Below are 15,661 nucleotides of genomic sequence, written 5' to 3'. Positions count from 1 at the left end.
GTACTTATAGCTACTGGTACTACAATTGCACTTATAACAACCTTAATAAACCAATAAAGGGGATTAATATATCTTAACAACGCTGTCCAGAGAATGAATTGGACTGTCTTTGCACTCAATTATGCCATTTCATTATCTTATGTTGCAGTTTTATATGTGACTTCAAAAGGGATAGAAGACTTCCCGGCACGGAGGGATGATCCAAGGGTTATAATGAAAAGAATGAAGAATGTCTCAATAGTGTGTATTATTAATCTTTTATGGGTGCCAATGGCTTATGCAGTTCTTTCTGATCAGCTAACTTACAAGGAAGCTTTTCTAGGTATTGGATTGATCCCCGGTTATTATAGGAACGATATGTGGGATATAAACAGTTTTGTTATAGATATTATCAAGGTTCTTGCACTAGTAGCACTACTTTACGTAGGGCCTCTTTCTGACAAGATATTGTACTATATTACTAATAGAAGAGCATCACCGGTCGAGGATATGAAGAACGAAGTTATGAATATATGGGGAATTCGTAATTACATATTTGCCCCTATAACAGAGGAGATATTCTATACATCCATGCTATTGAACACTTACCTAGTACAAAAGGACGGCAGACTCAGCCTATCGACAATGCTAGTACAACCTTCAATGTTTTTCAGCATTGCTCATATCCACCATGCATATGAAGCCACGTTAGTTGGTAATTTCAGCATGTCCTCTATCATCTTGAATACTGTATTCCAAATGGTATACACAACGCTCTTTGGCGCATTTACAAACTTTGTGTACCTGAAAACAGGAGGGAACCTGTGGGCATGTATATTGGCCCACACTTTTTGCAATTTGTTAGGTTTCCCAGATGGCTCCGCTGTACACGAATACTTCACAGTAATAAGAACACCCTCATCCTTAAGAATACAGCAATTGGTAAGTTACTGGAATAAAATTTACTACATTCTACTATTAATGGGCATTTTGTTCTTTAAAGATAACCTATTCAATCTTGTGAGCTCGCCATATGAGCTAGCCTAAGCATATATAAATACATAAAATAGACATATAACAACTTCCTCACCTTCCGCCCCGCTATGAATAGAGTTAACATTCGTCTAGGCAAATTTTCACATTCTCCTTTGTGATCAATGAGTACGTTATAGATAATATCTAGAATAAATAGCATTCCTCACTGTGAATAGCTGTGACGGGCTTAATCGCGTAAAATAGGTCATCGCGTAAAATGAAACTCTTTAAAAAAAAAAAAAGAATCGGATTCACGCGTCACCGTCTTAGAGGCACCGAAGCACCCGTACTCAGGTGATAAACGCCTATTAAAAGGAAAGCCAATTTATTAGATCTATTTAGAACAGATATATAGCTGAGACCAAATACAACACTACTGTTAGAGATATTTAACTGGAAGCAAAAAAAGGATTATTAGTTAAAGAGTACAGCGTCCTCATGCAAATCGATTAGAGAGAATATAATATCAGAGTAGAAAAATTATATTGAGAATACCTAGAGAGAGAGAGAGAGAGAGAGAGAGAGAGATACAAGACAAAGGAAAATTTTACGATTGTTTAAATATTTGAGGTTTTTATATTAATACTTAAATTATCATGAAGAAGGATAATAACAGGGGTAAAGAGGATATGGAGAAGCGTAAATCAGAGGTGTTAATAGCAGCCCAATCGTTGGACAATGAGCTACGATCTGTCAAAAATCTAAAAAGATTATCTATTGGAAGCATTGACTTGCTTACAGATCCAGATATGGAGATCCACATTCCCTATGGCGAATCATATAGGAATTCGTGGTCAGCTAATGAGGCGTCGATGAAGAGGCCATTGAAACCAACTAGATATAGTGATCCTACACCTTACAAACCAAAGACTTTAATACGACGTGGACCAGAAGATACCGAATTAGACAACTCAGAAATAACCACAACAGACAAATCTGTAACCAATACTGGTAAGACATTATCAAGGAGAGGTGCCGTCAATAGTCGAAGGACATTAGGCGCGCAGAGGAAACTGAATAAGAATGATGACTCTTCTGAAATCACACAGAATCTTCTTTGGGTTCGAGCAGATCAACATCCGAACGTTAAACCGGAGAATTATATCGAGTTAGTACAAGACGCGCTCCATAATATGAATATGAATGGTAATGAAGCTGATAATCAAGATAAAGAGAACATTAAAAACACGTACGATAATCACGAATTAACTAGCTACAACAAAAGGTCGAATAATTTATCACGCAGGCCTTCTCTACTAAGAAGGTCCTATACTGAATTTGATTATGAGTCCAATGATGAAACAAAATCAAATAATGAAAGAAACCCACAACAACAATTAATTATTCCTACATTAACACTGAAAGACATCACCGAAGAGTTAACACGTATATCCAATAAAGCAGGACTGACCAACGATGATGCTATTACTTTGGCCAGAACTTTAAGTATGGCAAGTTCATATGATAAAAATGAGGAAACTAACACGCAAGATCATGACATCTCAGAAAATGGACAAGCCAAAAGTAAAGAGGAGGAAAATTTTGCATCTACAATGGTTCTTCAGAACTCCACTATAGTTAAATCTGAGCATAATTCTTTAAAGAGAAGCAAGTTCACCACATATCGTATACAAAATTCACAAGAAGACTTTAGAAATGAAATTAGTAGCCAAAATGAAGCCATCTCTACCCTACCAATTGATGATGACGTTACTGGCTCTCCAAGCTCAATAAACGATATCTATGACCATTATCGTGAATCCAGCGGTGATTGGAGTAACCTAATACACGAGGAAAACTTAGAAGAGCGTCCTGTCAAACAAACACTAGGCATAGAAATAAAGAATACAGAGGAAACTCCGCTGGCTTCACAAGATATTGAAAACGGTACTAATACTGAGACCGAAGATCAACCACAGTCTAGAAAAAGAGAGCAAAGTCATAGAAGAAAGCGCAATGGATGGTTTTGGTCTAATAAAGAAGGTGAACAGCTAAATATCAATACTAAAGAAAATAGCTCGGTAACCGAAGAATCTACTGAAACCAAAGAAAAGTCGACAAACTCATTCAATGCTGCCTTTATGCAATTTAATAAGAAAAGCAATGTGAGACATGATCTCATTATCAAAAAAGATCTTACGAACACTACACACGTACCTGTCAATTCTTCAGAAATAGAGGAAGACAAGGAAAATCACGATGAGGTTCCTGAGAAGGAGAAAAGACACAGAATAGATAAAAAGATCACAAATTTATTCAGACGAAAGGCACATCACCAACGTACAACCGCCCAAGATGTACAGTTGCGAGGCAAAGAACTGAAAGTCAGAGTGTCAAATGAGAATTTGAGTAAGTTTACCGTTACGACTAAGAAGAAAGATGAGTGTCTACGAACAAATACAAATGCGCTACCGCATGCACCATTACAGCCTGCAGTACAATTAAATACGTCTTCTTCTGAGGGTGGATTGACAGCTGAGGTGTCCAAGGACGAAAGTAGAGGGTTGATTATAGATTCCAGGGAGAAAGATGTTTTAACAACAGTAGGAGAAAATCAAGAGTTAGAGACCACACCTGCTCTACAACCAGCGGTCAGTGTTACAAGTACCAAGAGCAGCGTCGTCGTAGCGCCACTGCCCGCTTCTTCCTCATCCTCAACCAAGACCCCACATCTACCATCTTCCTCTTCTTCTTCTTCTTCTGCCTCGTCATCATCTGCCGCTAACAAAGTCACAAGTCCTCTACCACCACGCAAGCTCACCTTCGCCGACGTAAAAAGGAAAGACAGAGCCAATGCCCCTATAGAGTTCACAGACAGCGCCTTCGGCTTCCCTCTACCAGAACTGACCTGTTCGACAGTGGTAATGTTTGACCACAGACTGCCAATAAATGTCGAAAGAGCAATCTACCGCCTCTCCCATCTGAAGTTAAGCAACTCCAAAAGAGCTCTACGAGAACAAGTCCTACTCTCAAACTTTATGTACTCCTACTTAAACCTCGTCAACCATACACTATACATGGAACAGAGTAAGGAATAGTCATTTGTAGTAGTAGTCAATTTTTATACACAGTAGTCATTTTTATATCTAATCAATATTCTAGTAAGAAAAAAAGAAACGCGCATCGCTAAGGACGAATCCTTTACCCGCCTTGCCGATCAATTGTCTTGGTTATCTTTATCGCTCGTAAAGCGTAGTTCAGGAAATTAAAGGGGAGGGCTCGTTTAATTGTTTTGAAACGTCCTAATTTCTTTTTTCATGTCTTTTTTTTATCTTTTGCTGGGTGTACCACCTTTTTTTTTATTTTTTTTTTTTGTTGCAGAGATTAATAATCCCATTTAATATGGCCTAGCCCAGATCTTTTTTTTTTTTTTTATTGCTTATTATTATATGACGATTTATACGAGAATAATAAATATCGCAGAGAAGTGCACGTATAACCCTACATTTCCATTTTTGTGCTATTTTTGTCCCTATAACGGCACGAATATCGTCAGTGCTTAGTTCCCCCTCCTCCCCAGGCGCCTCCCGTCCTATTACGGCTCCTTTTTTTTTTTTCAGTCAGAAATAAAACGCGTTATTTTACTTCCATTCTTTCCTTTCTACTTTATTTTATCGTTCGGTTCTCCCCCCCTCAGTCAACTCCCCACGGCTTGGAGAGGTTTTTTTTCACCTTTTTGCGACCTCTGCCTAGGATTCTAAACCATCAAATACCAGAGAACCCGATAAATATATTGAGAATAAATAAGTAAACGTTACAACAGACGCAAGAACAGAAGAGACAGACGCCATAACAGAAGAGACAAAGACAGACACAACATGACATTACTAAAAAACTGGGATGATTCAAAGAAATGTATGTATTGTTTTTTTTTTTTTTTTTTTTTTTTTCATTCATTGCTTAATTTTTACGTTACTTTAAATGAACAGAAGAACAAAAGAACTAAAGAACTAAGAACTAAGAACTACAAACAACAGAACAGAGAACAAGATAAATACGAGTCGCCAAAAAGAAACATTTACAAACAAAAAAAAAAAACACAAAAATTTTTTTTCCTTCCTATTTAAACAAGATACTTTTTAATCCTTTTCAAAAGATAAGTATTATAAATTTCTTGTTTTCTTGCACATAATATTTCTTGGTGTGAAAGTAAATACCAAACATATTTAAAGCAATAACAATTAAATATAATGGCTTCTGCTGATTTGTCTTCCAAGACTTTGGAGTTATTCCCAAAGTCTGTATTGGCTACACATAACTCTAAGGACGACTGTTGGGTTTCTACCCAGGAGAGAAAGATCTACGATGTCTCCAAGTACTTGAAGGATCACCCAGAGGATGCTGAAAGGGTACACGCTCTTTTGGACGGCCGTCACGGTACCGATGTCACCAATGTGAATCTTTCGGAATTAAGTTTCACTTCCGGTGATGAGTACCTTGTTGGGTACATGGCCACTGAGGATGAGGAGAAGGAGTTGTTGAGTAACAAGAACCACAAGGTTGAGGTCAAGTTGAACGAGGACAACACTTTTGACTCTACTACTTTTGTCAAGAACTTGCCAACCGAGGACAAGTTGTCTATCACCACCGATTACGAGAGGGACTACAAGAAGCACAAGTTTTTGGACTTGAACAAGCCTTTGTTAATGCAGATCTTGCTAGGTAACTTCACCAAGGACTTCTACTTAGACCAAATCCACAGACCAAGACACTACGGTAAGGGTTCCGCCCCATTGTTCGGTAACTTCCTAGAAGTTTTCACCAAGACCGCCTGGTGGGTTGTCCCAACCGTCTGGTTGCCAGTTGTCACTTACTTTATGGCTACCGCTCTAATGAACATGAATGGTTTGTTTGCTACTTTCTTGTTTGGTCTAGGTATCTTCGTCTGGTCCTTCATTGAATACTGTCTGCACAGATTCTTGTTCCACTTTGACGAGTGGCTACCAGATCACAGCATTTTCTTCGTCATCCATTTCCTATTGCACGGTTGTCACCACTACTTGCCAATGGATGGTTACAGATTGGTTGTCCCACCAGCCTTATTCATCGTCCTATGTGCTCCATTCTACAAGCTTGTCTTCGCTGCTTTGCCATACTACTGGGCCTGTGCTGGTTTCGCTGGTGGTTTGATGGGTTACATCTGCTACGACTTGTGTCACTACTTCTTGCACCACTCCAAGATGCCACCTCCATTGCGTAAGTTGAAGAAGTACCACTTGGAACATCACTACAAGAACTACCAATTGGGTTTCGGTGTTACCTCCTGGTTCTGGGACAAGGTCTTCGGTACCTACTTGGGCCCAGATGCTCCACTGTCTAAGATGAAGTACGAGTAATCGCATTACTTTTAAAGATCAATAAAGGAAAACTTCGATAAAAGGCTCTACCTTGCCTAGTTTTTCTCTCTTTAACCTTATGATGAACAAAACTTTATTTTTATTTTCTCCTTATATTATTACTTTTTTTTGTTTGACAGAAATTATTTTATTTTCAAAGATCTTCACTTCTAATGAGTAAAATAATTCATGACGTGTTTTTCTAACTCTTTCATTATTTTGCCATTCAAGTTTCTATTTATTATTTCAAAATCTCTCGTTTTTTGGTCTTTTTTTCTCTCTTTATTTTTACATCGATATCCAATTCGAAAATCTCTACATTTTAAGAGGCAACCTTAATTCATTAAGGATTATAGAATCAATTGATAAAAAAATGAATACTTTTGATAGGATGTTTTGACCATAACAAACACCATAACGAACTATAAACGTAAAAAAAAATACTCAATACTTTTCTTAATTTTCTTTTCTCAATACTTAGAAATGTACATCAAGAAAATGACCTTTTTATTTAACTAATTTTAAGATATATTTAACGAACTTTTACAAATACAGACATCAGAAACAGGTTCATTATAAACTGCCCTATGCTTTTACTATAAACATATACTTCACTTTGAATGTAAGACAAAATTAAAATATTACCTAGTATAATATTCCTATTTAATCTTTAAAATTATGGATCTTACATGTAAAGCAGTTCTTTGATTTCAGTCAATAGCACCAAACTTCGCTACTTCAAACAGATGTAATACTAGTACTCATCATACTGACATATCGTATTGTTCAAAATAAGCAACTTCTATAAAGAACAAAATAAACAGTTTACAAATAACACAAAGCTTCTGGTCTTATAGTGTAGTGGTTATCACTTTCGGTTCTGATCCGAACAACCCCGGTTCGAATCCGGGTAGGACCTACCTTTTTGTTACTTATATAAATTAGATTTTTTTCAAAAAATTTTTCGGACATAAATAATTATATACGAAATTGTTACTTTCAATATTTGATCTGATGAGCACATACATAGCTACATTAGACTTTATAATATAGTTGTTAACTATTTAGCTTCATTGTAAGGATTGTAGTAGTCTATTGTATTAATTATTCTCATGAATCTAACTATATGACTTTCGCTTTAACTCTAGAGGACATATGGTGGAGAATTAATGTCTGATTTAAGTGATAGTTGGCTAGGGGACCAGTCAATAAACTCTGATTTCGATGTGACCTCTAATGGTGATATTGCAACCGAAACTCAAAGCAGAGGAGAAAGTGAACCTGTTGCAGATGAAACAAGGGAGGAAACGAATGAAATAGTTGACTCAAATCCAATTCCTGAAAACAGTAGTCAAATTATTAAAAAGACTAAACTAACACAGGACTTCAAAGAGACTGTTAAGAATGCTAATGAGTTGCTAAGTTTTTTCGAAGAAGAACAACGCCATGACCTGACTCTACATCTTTACTCCTCTTTCTTGCTTAAGAAACTACTCTTTAATGCCCATGAAAAGAAACATTTTGATGAGATTGATCTTTTTATTAAGACTCAAATGCGTGATAATTGGGTAAGTTGGCCTAATCCTAATACTATAATTGATCCACAGATAGATAAATTATATGAAGATGTGCTAACGAATGACAATGGGGAACTTGCAGGTAATGTTATAGATCAAGAAACAGAGGACTATCTTAAAAAAGAGTACCAAAAAATATCAGATACTTCATTACAACATGCTCGAAAACTAATGACAATAGAACTTAATTCACATTGGGAGCATACTTTACAGAACGGAGCTAAAAAACTCAATACTAACCTTGATATCGAACACACCAATATTCCAAACACTGTGTCAGATAAGATATTCAATAAACTGGATGAATTTTTGGCTGGAATGCATGCAAAGGTAGCTAAAATGAATAAATTCAATGTCACACAAGATAATAATGATCTAAAACTGAAATTAATACAGAAAGATTCCACCATCAAACCGAATAAGCATATAAAATTTGACTATCATGATATTATCAGCCGGGGTAGTGAAATGGGTGATGATATGCGAGAGCTGTATATGAAATCGTTAGAGCTGTACAACGATATACCGTCAAAATTTGATAAAAATCAATTCAAGGTACCTCCTGAAGTTCTAAAGAAATATTCAAGACCTAATGAAAAAAATGAGCGAAGGTTTGCAGAGATTGTTGGAAAGATGAAATATGATTATATCCCACTAGATGTTATTGCTAATGATAAGAGGTTGGCTAATAGGAATAAAACACATCTAAGAAAGATATTCAAAAAAGAGAAAGAAAATACTGCTGCAAAAAAGTCTTTTTTCTATGTCCAAGGGCACCAAGCAAATAACGATAGTGATACGGAATATTCTGATGATGATTACGGTCTTGATGATTGTTTAATTAGGATTCCCAGAAAGAGCTAAAATGTCGATTGAATGCTAAACTGGGTTCGTTGCATTGCGACAGGTAGAAAACTCTTACACAACCAATAAATTAGAGATATTTATATTAATAATTTTCTATAATCTATTCAGGCTCGTTTTTATTCTTAAATAGTTAAGACAAATAGATCGTATTTATATAGTGTACAAAATTGTAATTCAAACTTTCACGTATTTCATGTATTCTTTAACCATTCTGGTATATAATATTACCTACTAAAAAGGTCAATCATATAACACTTGGACAATATTCATTATTACAGGTATTATTTGCTCTTTTCATCTTTACTCTTTTTCTCTATACTCTTTTTACCTTTATTCTTTTTGTCTTTTCTGTTTTTATCTTCTGTCTTTTTGTCTTTACTTCTATCTTTCCTTTTATCTTTACTCTTCTTATCCTTGCTCTTCTTATCCTTACTCTTCTTATCCCTGCTCTTCTTATCCTTACTCTTCTTATCCTTACTCTTCTTATCCTTGCTCTTCTTATCCCTGCTCTTCTTATCCTTACTCTTCTTATCCTTGCTCTTCTTATCCTTGCTCTTTTTAGATTTCTTACTTCCGCTCACATCATCATCATCATCTCTTCTTTTCCTCTTCTTAGATAGTGTTATAGTACTTGTTACAGCTGCTCTCTTTTCAACTTTGGGTTTATCTTCTTTAAGAGTACCTTTGAGACCTTCACCTTTCACAAACCATTGATATAGAGGCGAACTCTCCTTCCTTACACTAGTTGCAACTGCTTTGTTCTGTTTAAAGACTATTTCACCATCTGAATTGGAATCCGTTGATACATCCAGGTTTTTTAAATGACCATCAAATAAACGTTCCCACCAAGCTTCACCATCATTGTGTCCTACACCACCACCAAGACCTTTCTTATCTCTTTTATACTTTACTAAAATTGGCTTCTTCAGAGAACCTTTACGAAGACCCTCACCTTCTTGCCAGCCATATGACTTTAAATAACTACGTCCGTCCATTATCCGACCCTTTCCTTTACTCTATCAATATAACAATGTCATAGATTAATATCAGAAAATCACGTTTAAATAGAAGTTTATACTACAAATGATTATAATATGTACATTGTTAATTTTTCAATTTATTTTTTATATTTTTTGCAAAGCTCATCGCAAAATTTCAAACTCATCGCATCGATTTTTTTTTCCAATTTAATAAAGGAGCATGTGAAATAAAATGTCAATTTACACATTTCATTAATTAGAAGGTAAGTATCACACCAGATTTACATTTTAAAGAGCACTTCAACTTAAAGAGATATGGGTAATCCTAAACAGCCTAAAAGACTGAGAGATGAATGCACTGTTCTGGTCCAGAATATCCCCAGAAGTTATAATCAAGGAAAGATAAAGAAGTACTTCGCAGACTGTGGACAAGTCATTCAAGTTAACACCTATGAGTCATGGTTTGAGAAGATTAGATGTCAAATGGCCCGTATTGAGTTTGCTACAGCCGAAGCTGCACAGAGTGCTCTTACCAAAACTTACAAAACTATGGGTAACAATACTATTGAAGTCACTCCGTTAAAAGATTGCACAGTATGGTTGACGAATTATCCCCCTAAATACAATCAGCGAGATATACGTGAACTTTTTAAGAGCATGGAGATTGTAGCACTCAATGTGAGGTTGCCATCTCTTCGTTTCAACTCCAATCGTCGTTTTGCATATGTCGACGTAGTAAATGAAGAAAATGTCCATAAAGCCGTCCAAGAATTAAATGGCAAGGTAATTGATGGTTTTAAAATGGTCGCTAAAAAATCAGATCCAGAACTTAAAACAAAAAGATCTGATGCCCCTGTATTAGAGAGGAGAGAGATAATATTACGAAACTTGCCGAAGGATATGCTGGACATAACCAAGATAAAGGAAATCTTTTCTAAATTCGGAACAATCGAGGAAGTGAGACTTCCTAAGAGACAGTTTGCTATTCTAGAACATTTACACCATGCTTGTGCATTTGTGATATTCAGTAGCCATGAAGAAGCTGAAGCTGCACTTGTCCTTAATGGTGAAAGTATTAACGAACATAAAATATCGGTTAATCTCTCGGATAGTCCTGCATATCTCGAAAGAAAAGAAGTAAATGCATTGCTTTCAGCGAAGAGAACAGACAATGTTGTAGCTATCTATCCAATTTCGGATAAAACGAATAAAATTCAAATCAAGTCTTTTATTGAGGAAAAGAACAAGCAGTTAGCTGACAATATCGATAGTATATATCTTGTACTCGATCATTCTTCTGCCCTTATAAAATTTGTAAAAGATAGCGATGCTGCGAGAACAATACTATTATTACATCATAGTAATTTTTTACAGAGCAGAATAAACTGCACCTCTATAAAAGACATGCTCAAGAGTATATAGACTGCTATGTGAATTCCCTTTATCATAACAAAACCTAATGATCTTAAATACTACTGTAGTAACGAATTAATTGAGAATATATATACACACACACATATATATATATTACACATGATACCACTTATGAACTTCCTCTGGTATTTTCGTATCTGGTTTTATGTCTTCTTCCTTAAAAACCCAATTTCCACATCTTTTGGTTACAGGCAAATCAGTAACATCTTCAAGTCCAGTTTTATCACCAATGAGCTTCAACCAACTTTTATGACAATGTTGAATCACTTCCATAGATTTATCACTTTCAAGAAACTCACCATCAAACCCAAATCGATTCTCAGGTTTACCCATAGGAATTTTATATTTTCTAAACCATTCCCTAGTAGCATTTAGTAGCCCTGGGAAGTGTTCCTCGACATCCTTTAAGCTGTTCACCTTTTCGGTAAGAGGATCTTCAGTATTAATGACAATGTTTTTCCAATCGAGTTCTCCATCATCAATAAGTGCCAGAGAACCTAAAACTTTCACCTTTTTGATATCCCCCATGTGTAATATTGGTGCACCAATATCACAGCAGTCTAATGGATCGTTATCTCCATATAGCCCATCTTTGACTCCTGGAATTTTATTTAATTCAGCTTTATTTTCCCATGTTTGAGGAATGGCTCCATAGTTATGTATATAACCATGGTAAGGAAAAATATTATGCACAAATCTGACTTTATCTTTCTTCACATCTTGAACAATGGGATTAAACTCCAGGTTTTTAGATATCTCAAATTTACCATTACTCCATCTCGGAACTTCCACGACCATATTTACAGTTTTTGCTTCCGTATCAACACTTACCGGTATGTCATGGAAATAAGACCCTACCTCACCATTATTAAGCTTTAGGTATTGCTTGAAGTTCTTGGAATATTTCGAACCCTGTATGGTATGACTGTAGAAACGCCTGCTGCCATTTAATATTGAGCTCAATTGAGTTAGTCGGAATGCTCCAGATGTAATACCCATTTTCACTCAACCCGTTCTTCTATGACTCAATTACCCATAAAGGTGTCCCCTCAAGTACTTAATCAAAATATTCCTTTATCTTGTTTGCGATTGTAGTATTTATATATATTTTTTCTTTGATTTACGGTTAACTATGTGAAAAAAATATGTATATTAAAGGTGTTGTAGTAATTTTTATTTATATTATACATTCAAAATAATAAGAGTAGCAAGTTATTATATATTATACTTCAAACGTATAAGTTTAATACTTTCTATTAGTTTTATTAGAAGTGTAAAATTAATGAGCTTACAAAATTAGGGTCAATGAATATTATTATTTTATGATTTGTGAAATATGTCAATTTGTAAAATGTCGCTTTATTTTCCAAAATCACATCAAAACAACTATCTGGTGTTTATTAATTGCTTATTAAGAACCTTGGTAGTAATGTTACAATTATATTGCCACTACAAAATAGATGCAATATTTCAGAACTGAAAAGTTATGTGTTCTTATAGGCTTTTTCGTTTACATTTGAAAAAGCAAACAGAAAAAAAACATAAACATCCTAAATATCTTCTGGGTCACTAAATGGGTTTTTGCTGCTCTCATCATGGTGCGATTCATAATGTTTCTCAACAGCCTCTGCAGTAGGTGGATTACCAGTTATTTCAATATTCCCATTTTCATCGATCTGGGCATTCTCATCGGATGCGCCAATAACACACGATAGATCCTCAATCAAATGTGAAGAAATTCCGTAAGGATCTTTTGGTAGCCAAATTGTTGGTAATTCAGCACTTACCGCTGGAAAATCATAAGCGTGCTTAATATCAGCTTCATCAGTAGGCTCGTCTGGATCTTCTAGACTATATATCTCAGGCATTCTGCTCTTAACTGCTTTGAAGGACAAAAATATATGGGGTAAGAAGAATTGTTTCCAGGAGGACATAACAGGTAGACGATGCTCGCCACCATCAGCCAATAATGGAATTGTGTCCAAAGAGTTGATATTCTTTTTATAACCTGGGCTTAGTTTCATATGGGTCTCGACAGGGTTCTCTAGTGTATTTTCACTGTAAAAACTATCTCTAATGTCAACTTCTTTGCCTAATGGAGAACCAACATTCAGACCTGTGCTCTTAGAGATTAATCTTTGAGGTAGGACATGATGCATGTCACTTGATGATGACATTTCCACTGGGGCGCACGTACTTTGTGCATAAATATTTTTGTATGAGGCAGTTTCACTAACACCATCAAAAGCTTTCATTGTATCAACAGGTACAACTTGTAACAAGTGATCGAAGGTTCTGTTAAATGAGATATGGACTATTGTTGTAACCACCAAACCTACAACCTGTAGAACTATCGGACCCCAACCTTTACCTACCGCAAATAGACCTAGAACACAAATTTGACCGATATATAAACCAACAATCGTTTGGAAAATAGCTCTGGGATAATGTATACCTCTAGAGTCAGGTGATTCTTCCCAAACATAGGTCAAATTGTACAAATATGCAATATACAATAGTATGAACCCACATGCTCCAAAGAGTAGGATAATAGGCGAAATAATTGCATATGAAAAAACTATAACTGCCAAATTTGTGTAAACTGGGAAGGTAGTACCCCACGAGACATTACCTAGTGTGACAAATCTATTCCATTTTTTTCTTGCTGTTTTATCAAGTAACATTCTAAGGGCATAAAACATTGCTAAAGGTTGTATTTGAGCAAGAGAACCAGAAGAAATTGACATACCTTGCAGAATTATATATGCAATAAAGAAGTTCGATGCCTTTGGAAGGTTAGTTGCCAATAAACGCATTGCACTAGTAGGCTCTTCCACAATCTGTGTAACCGTAGATGTAGCAGCTGATGTCAAAGTTGTAACTAGAAATACTTGAATAACCTGGAATGCAAAGTAAGATTGCTGAGTAAAATATTCAATTTGTTGTGCTGAAGTAGAGCCCTGTAGTTTAGCCATCCCTCTAATGAACATAGGCAACACCATCATTAATACCGACAACGCAATTGTTGGAGCTAATGAAGTCAATAGACCTAGCAAAGGCTTTGGTAATTTATAAATAAATCTCAACCAATGTAATTTATTCGTTAGGTAAGTAATGTTTGAAATCATACCAACAAAAGCAACAGGAATTGCCCATAGGATAACCAAAGCAATAATAGCAATTACAGAACTATATTCTCTCACCAGACGTTCCCACCAAAATAGCCTTAAATTCATCCAAACAACATTCTTTGGCTCAATACCAATATAAGCAGGTGACATGTACAATGGTGCATGGTAGGCCTTAGTCTGCAATGCAATTTGTGCTTGATATTGTGACTCAAACTCAATGAAAATGGAGTTAAGTGTTTTTTCATCTGTGTGGCATGATTGCAATTCCTTAACTTCTGCATCCAATTCCCTAATTTTATCTTTCATGGTTTCGATAGTGTCGAGCTTTTCACCAAATATCTTTTTGGTTCTATGAGTTGGTCTCAGTTTTTTATCATCCAACAAAGACTTGATATCGGTCTCACCAGATTTTTTCATCTTCTTCACCAGTTTCTTCATATAAGCGGTCTCAGTACCTTCTAATTGCAAAGCAAGCGCCTCTCTCTTCTTAACCTTCTTTGGTAAATCACCTTGTGTTCTCGCTATCCAGACGTTCTTAACACCTTCGAACATTTTAGTAAATTCTGTTTCATTCAAATATTCACTTGGAACTGTTTGGAATAAAACAGTTCTGGAAGATAGCTTTCTAGCATAACGTGGTGATGATAACACTGCTTGTCTCAAAGAATTGAAATAAGTCAATTCTCTGTATACAATGTATAGGAAGGACCAGTAAAATACCCAACCAACAAATACATGTGCGAAGTATCTACCTCTGTGTTTTACATTTTGATATGCCAATTGGTTTAGACCTGTTTCGTGGTTACCATTACTGGCGTTAATTGGTAATAGAATTGGAAAAACATAAAGGATAGAGACTGAGAAGAAAGCTGCAATAATGAATAAGTATCTTAGGAAAAAATAACCATCTAAACCGGCCTGTTGCAAAACAAAATTATCTGATTTCCTTAACAGTGGTAAGATCCAATTGAATATCCCTTCGGGCAGCCTTTCAGGTTTTTTCTCTTCGTTGATCAAATCGAAACACGACTTAGGTTCATATATACGTTTTAATTTCAACCTGAGCACAATAAACGCAAGCATAAACACTCCGAATATTGCACTATTAGAAACTAAGGCTGTTACCACTTGTTGCGTGGATGTACTAGTAACATTATCACTAGACATAAGGTTCTAAAGTATTTTTTTTTTATTTCTTTGAGTTGGTAAGTTCTAAGAAGAAGAAAATTGAAGTATATAAAAAATAGTATAAACACAAGACAGAAGAAATGTTTTTTTTTTTAATTAGAATTAATTTTAAATATCTCCGAGAATTATCATTA

At 35.6% G+C, this 15,661-nt stretch overlaps 8 protein-coding genes across 8 annotated transcripts; 5 read left to right on the top strand and 3 right to left on the bottom strand.

The window, feature by feature from the left end:
* Positions 1 to 93: 93 nt before the first annotated feature.
* RCE1 (CAAX prenyl protease) lies at positions 94 to 1,026 on the top strand (the record flags this gene model as incomplete). The annotated part of the gene is made up of 1 exon (XM_071053518.1): positions 94 to 1,026. One exon carries the CDS (start codon positions 94 to 96, stop codon positions 1,024 to 1,026), a length of 933 nt encoding a protein of 310 aa, XP_070910926.1.
* A 584-nt stretch (positions 1,027 to 1,610) lies between these two features.
* ZDS1 (Zds1p) lies at positions 1,611 to 4,052 on the top strand (the record flags this gene model as incomplete). Its single annotated transcript, XM_071053517.1, has 1 exon — positions 1,611 to 4,052. The coding sequence occupies one exon, from the start codon at positions 1,611 to 1,613 to the stop codon at positions 4,050 to 4,052; it is 2,442 nt and encodes an 813-aa protein (XP_070910925.1).
* A 1,152-nt stretch (positions 4,053 to 5,204) lies between these two features.
* SCS7 (fatty acid alpha-hydroxylase) lies at positions 5,205 to 6,350 on the top strand (the record flags this gene model as incomplete). Its single annotated transcript, XM_071053516.1, has 1 exon — positions 5,205 to 6,350. The coding sequence occupies one exon, from the start codon at positions 5,205 to 5,207 to the stop codon at positions 6,348 to 6,350; it is 1,146 nt and encodes a 381-aa protein (XP_070910924.1).
* Positions 6,351 to 7,519: 1,169 nt separating this feature from the next.
* RRN9 (Rrn9p) lies at positions 7,520 to 8,791 on the top strand (the record flags this gene model as incomplete). Its single annotated transcript, XM_071053515.1, has 1 exon — positions 7,520 to 8,791. The coding sequence occupies one exon, from the start codon at positions 7,520 to 7,522 to the stop codon at positions 8,789 to 8,791; it is 1,272 nt and encodes a 423-aa protein (XP_070910923.1).
* A 284-nt stretch (positions 8,792 to 9,075) lies between these two features.
* Positions 9,076 to 9,789, bottom strand: TMA23 (Tma23p; the record flags this gene model as incomplete). Its single annotated transcript, XM_071053514.1, has 1 exon — positions 9,076 to 9,789. The coding sequence occupies one exon, from the start codon at positions 9,787 to 9,789 to the stop codon at positions 9,076 to 9,078; it is 714 nt and encodes a 237-aa protein (XP_070910922.1).
* Positions 9,790 to 10,089: 300 nt separating this feature from the next.
* On the top strand, positions 10,090 to 11,196 carry PRP24 (U6 snRNP complex subunit PRP24; the record flags this gene model as incomplete). The annotated part of the gene is made up of 1 exon (XM_071053513.1): positions 10,090 to 11,196. The coding sequence occupies one exon, from the start codon at positions 10,090 to 10,092 to the stop codon at positions 11,194 to 11,196; it is 1,107 nt and encodes a 368-aa protein (XP_070910921.1).
* Positions 11,197 to 11,301: 105 nt separating this feature from the next.
* Positions 11,302 to 12,207, bottom strand: PPA2 (inorganic diphosphatase PPA2; the record flags this gene model as incomplete). The annotated part of the gene is made up of 1 exon (XM_071053512.1): positions 11,302 to 12,207. One exon carries the CDS (start codon positions 12,205 to 12,207, stop codon positions 11,302 to 11,304), a length of 906 nt encoding a protein of 301 aa, XP_070910920.1.
* Positions 12,208 to 12,758: 551 nt separating this feature from the next.
* Positions 12,759 to 15,506, bottom strand: RSN1 (Rsn1p; the record flags this gene model as incomplete). Its single annotated transcript, XM_071053511.1, has 1 exon — positions 12,759 to 15,506. One exon carries the CDS (start codon positions 15,504 to 15,506, stop codon positions 12,759 to 12,761), a length of 2,748 nt encoding a protein of 915 aa, XP_070910919.1.
* Positions 15,507 to 15,661: the final 155 nt, after the last annotated feature.

This window comes from Nakaseomyces bracarensis, assembly GCF_045282275.1.
Source record: "Nakaseomyces bracarensis strain CBM3 chromosome Unknown Scaff11_0, whole genome shotgun sequence".
Classification (NCBI taxonomy): Eukaryota; Fungi; Ascomycota; class Saccharomycetes; order Saccharomycetales; family Saccharomycetaceae; genus Nakaseomyces; species Nakaseomyces bracarensis.
Note: the sequence above shows the minus strand (reverse complement) of the source record. Positions and strands in the feature narration are given on the sequence as shown.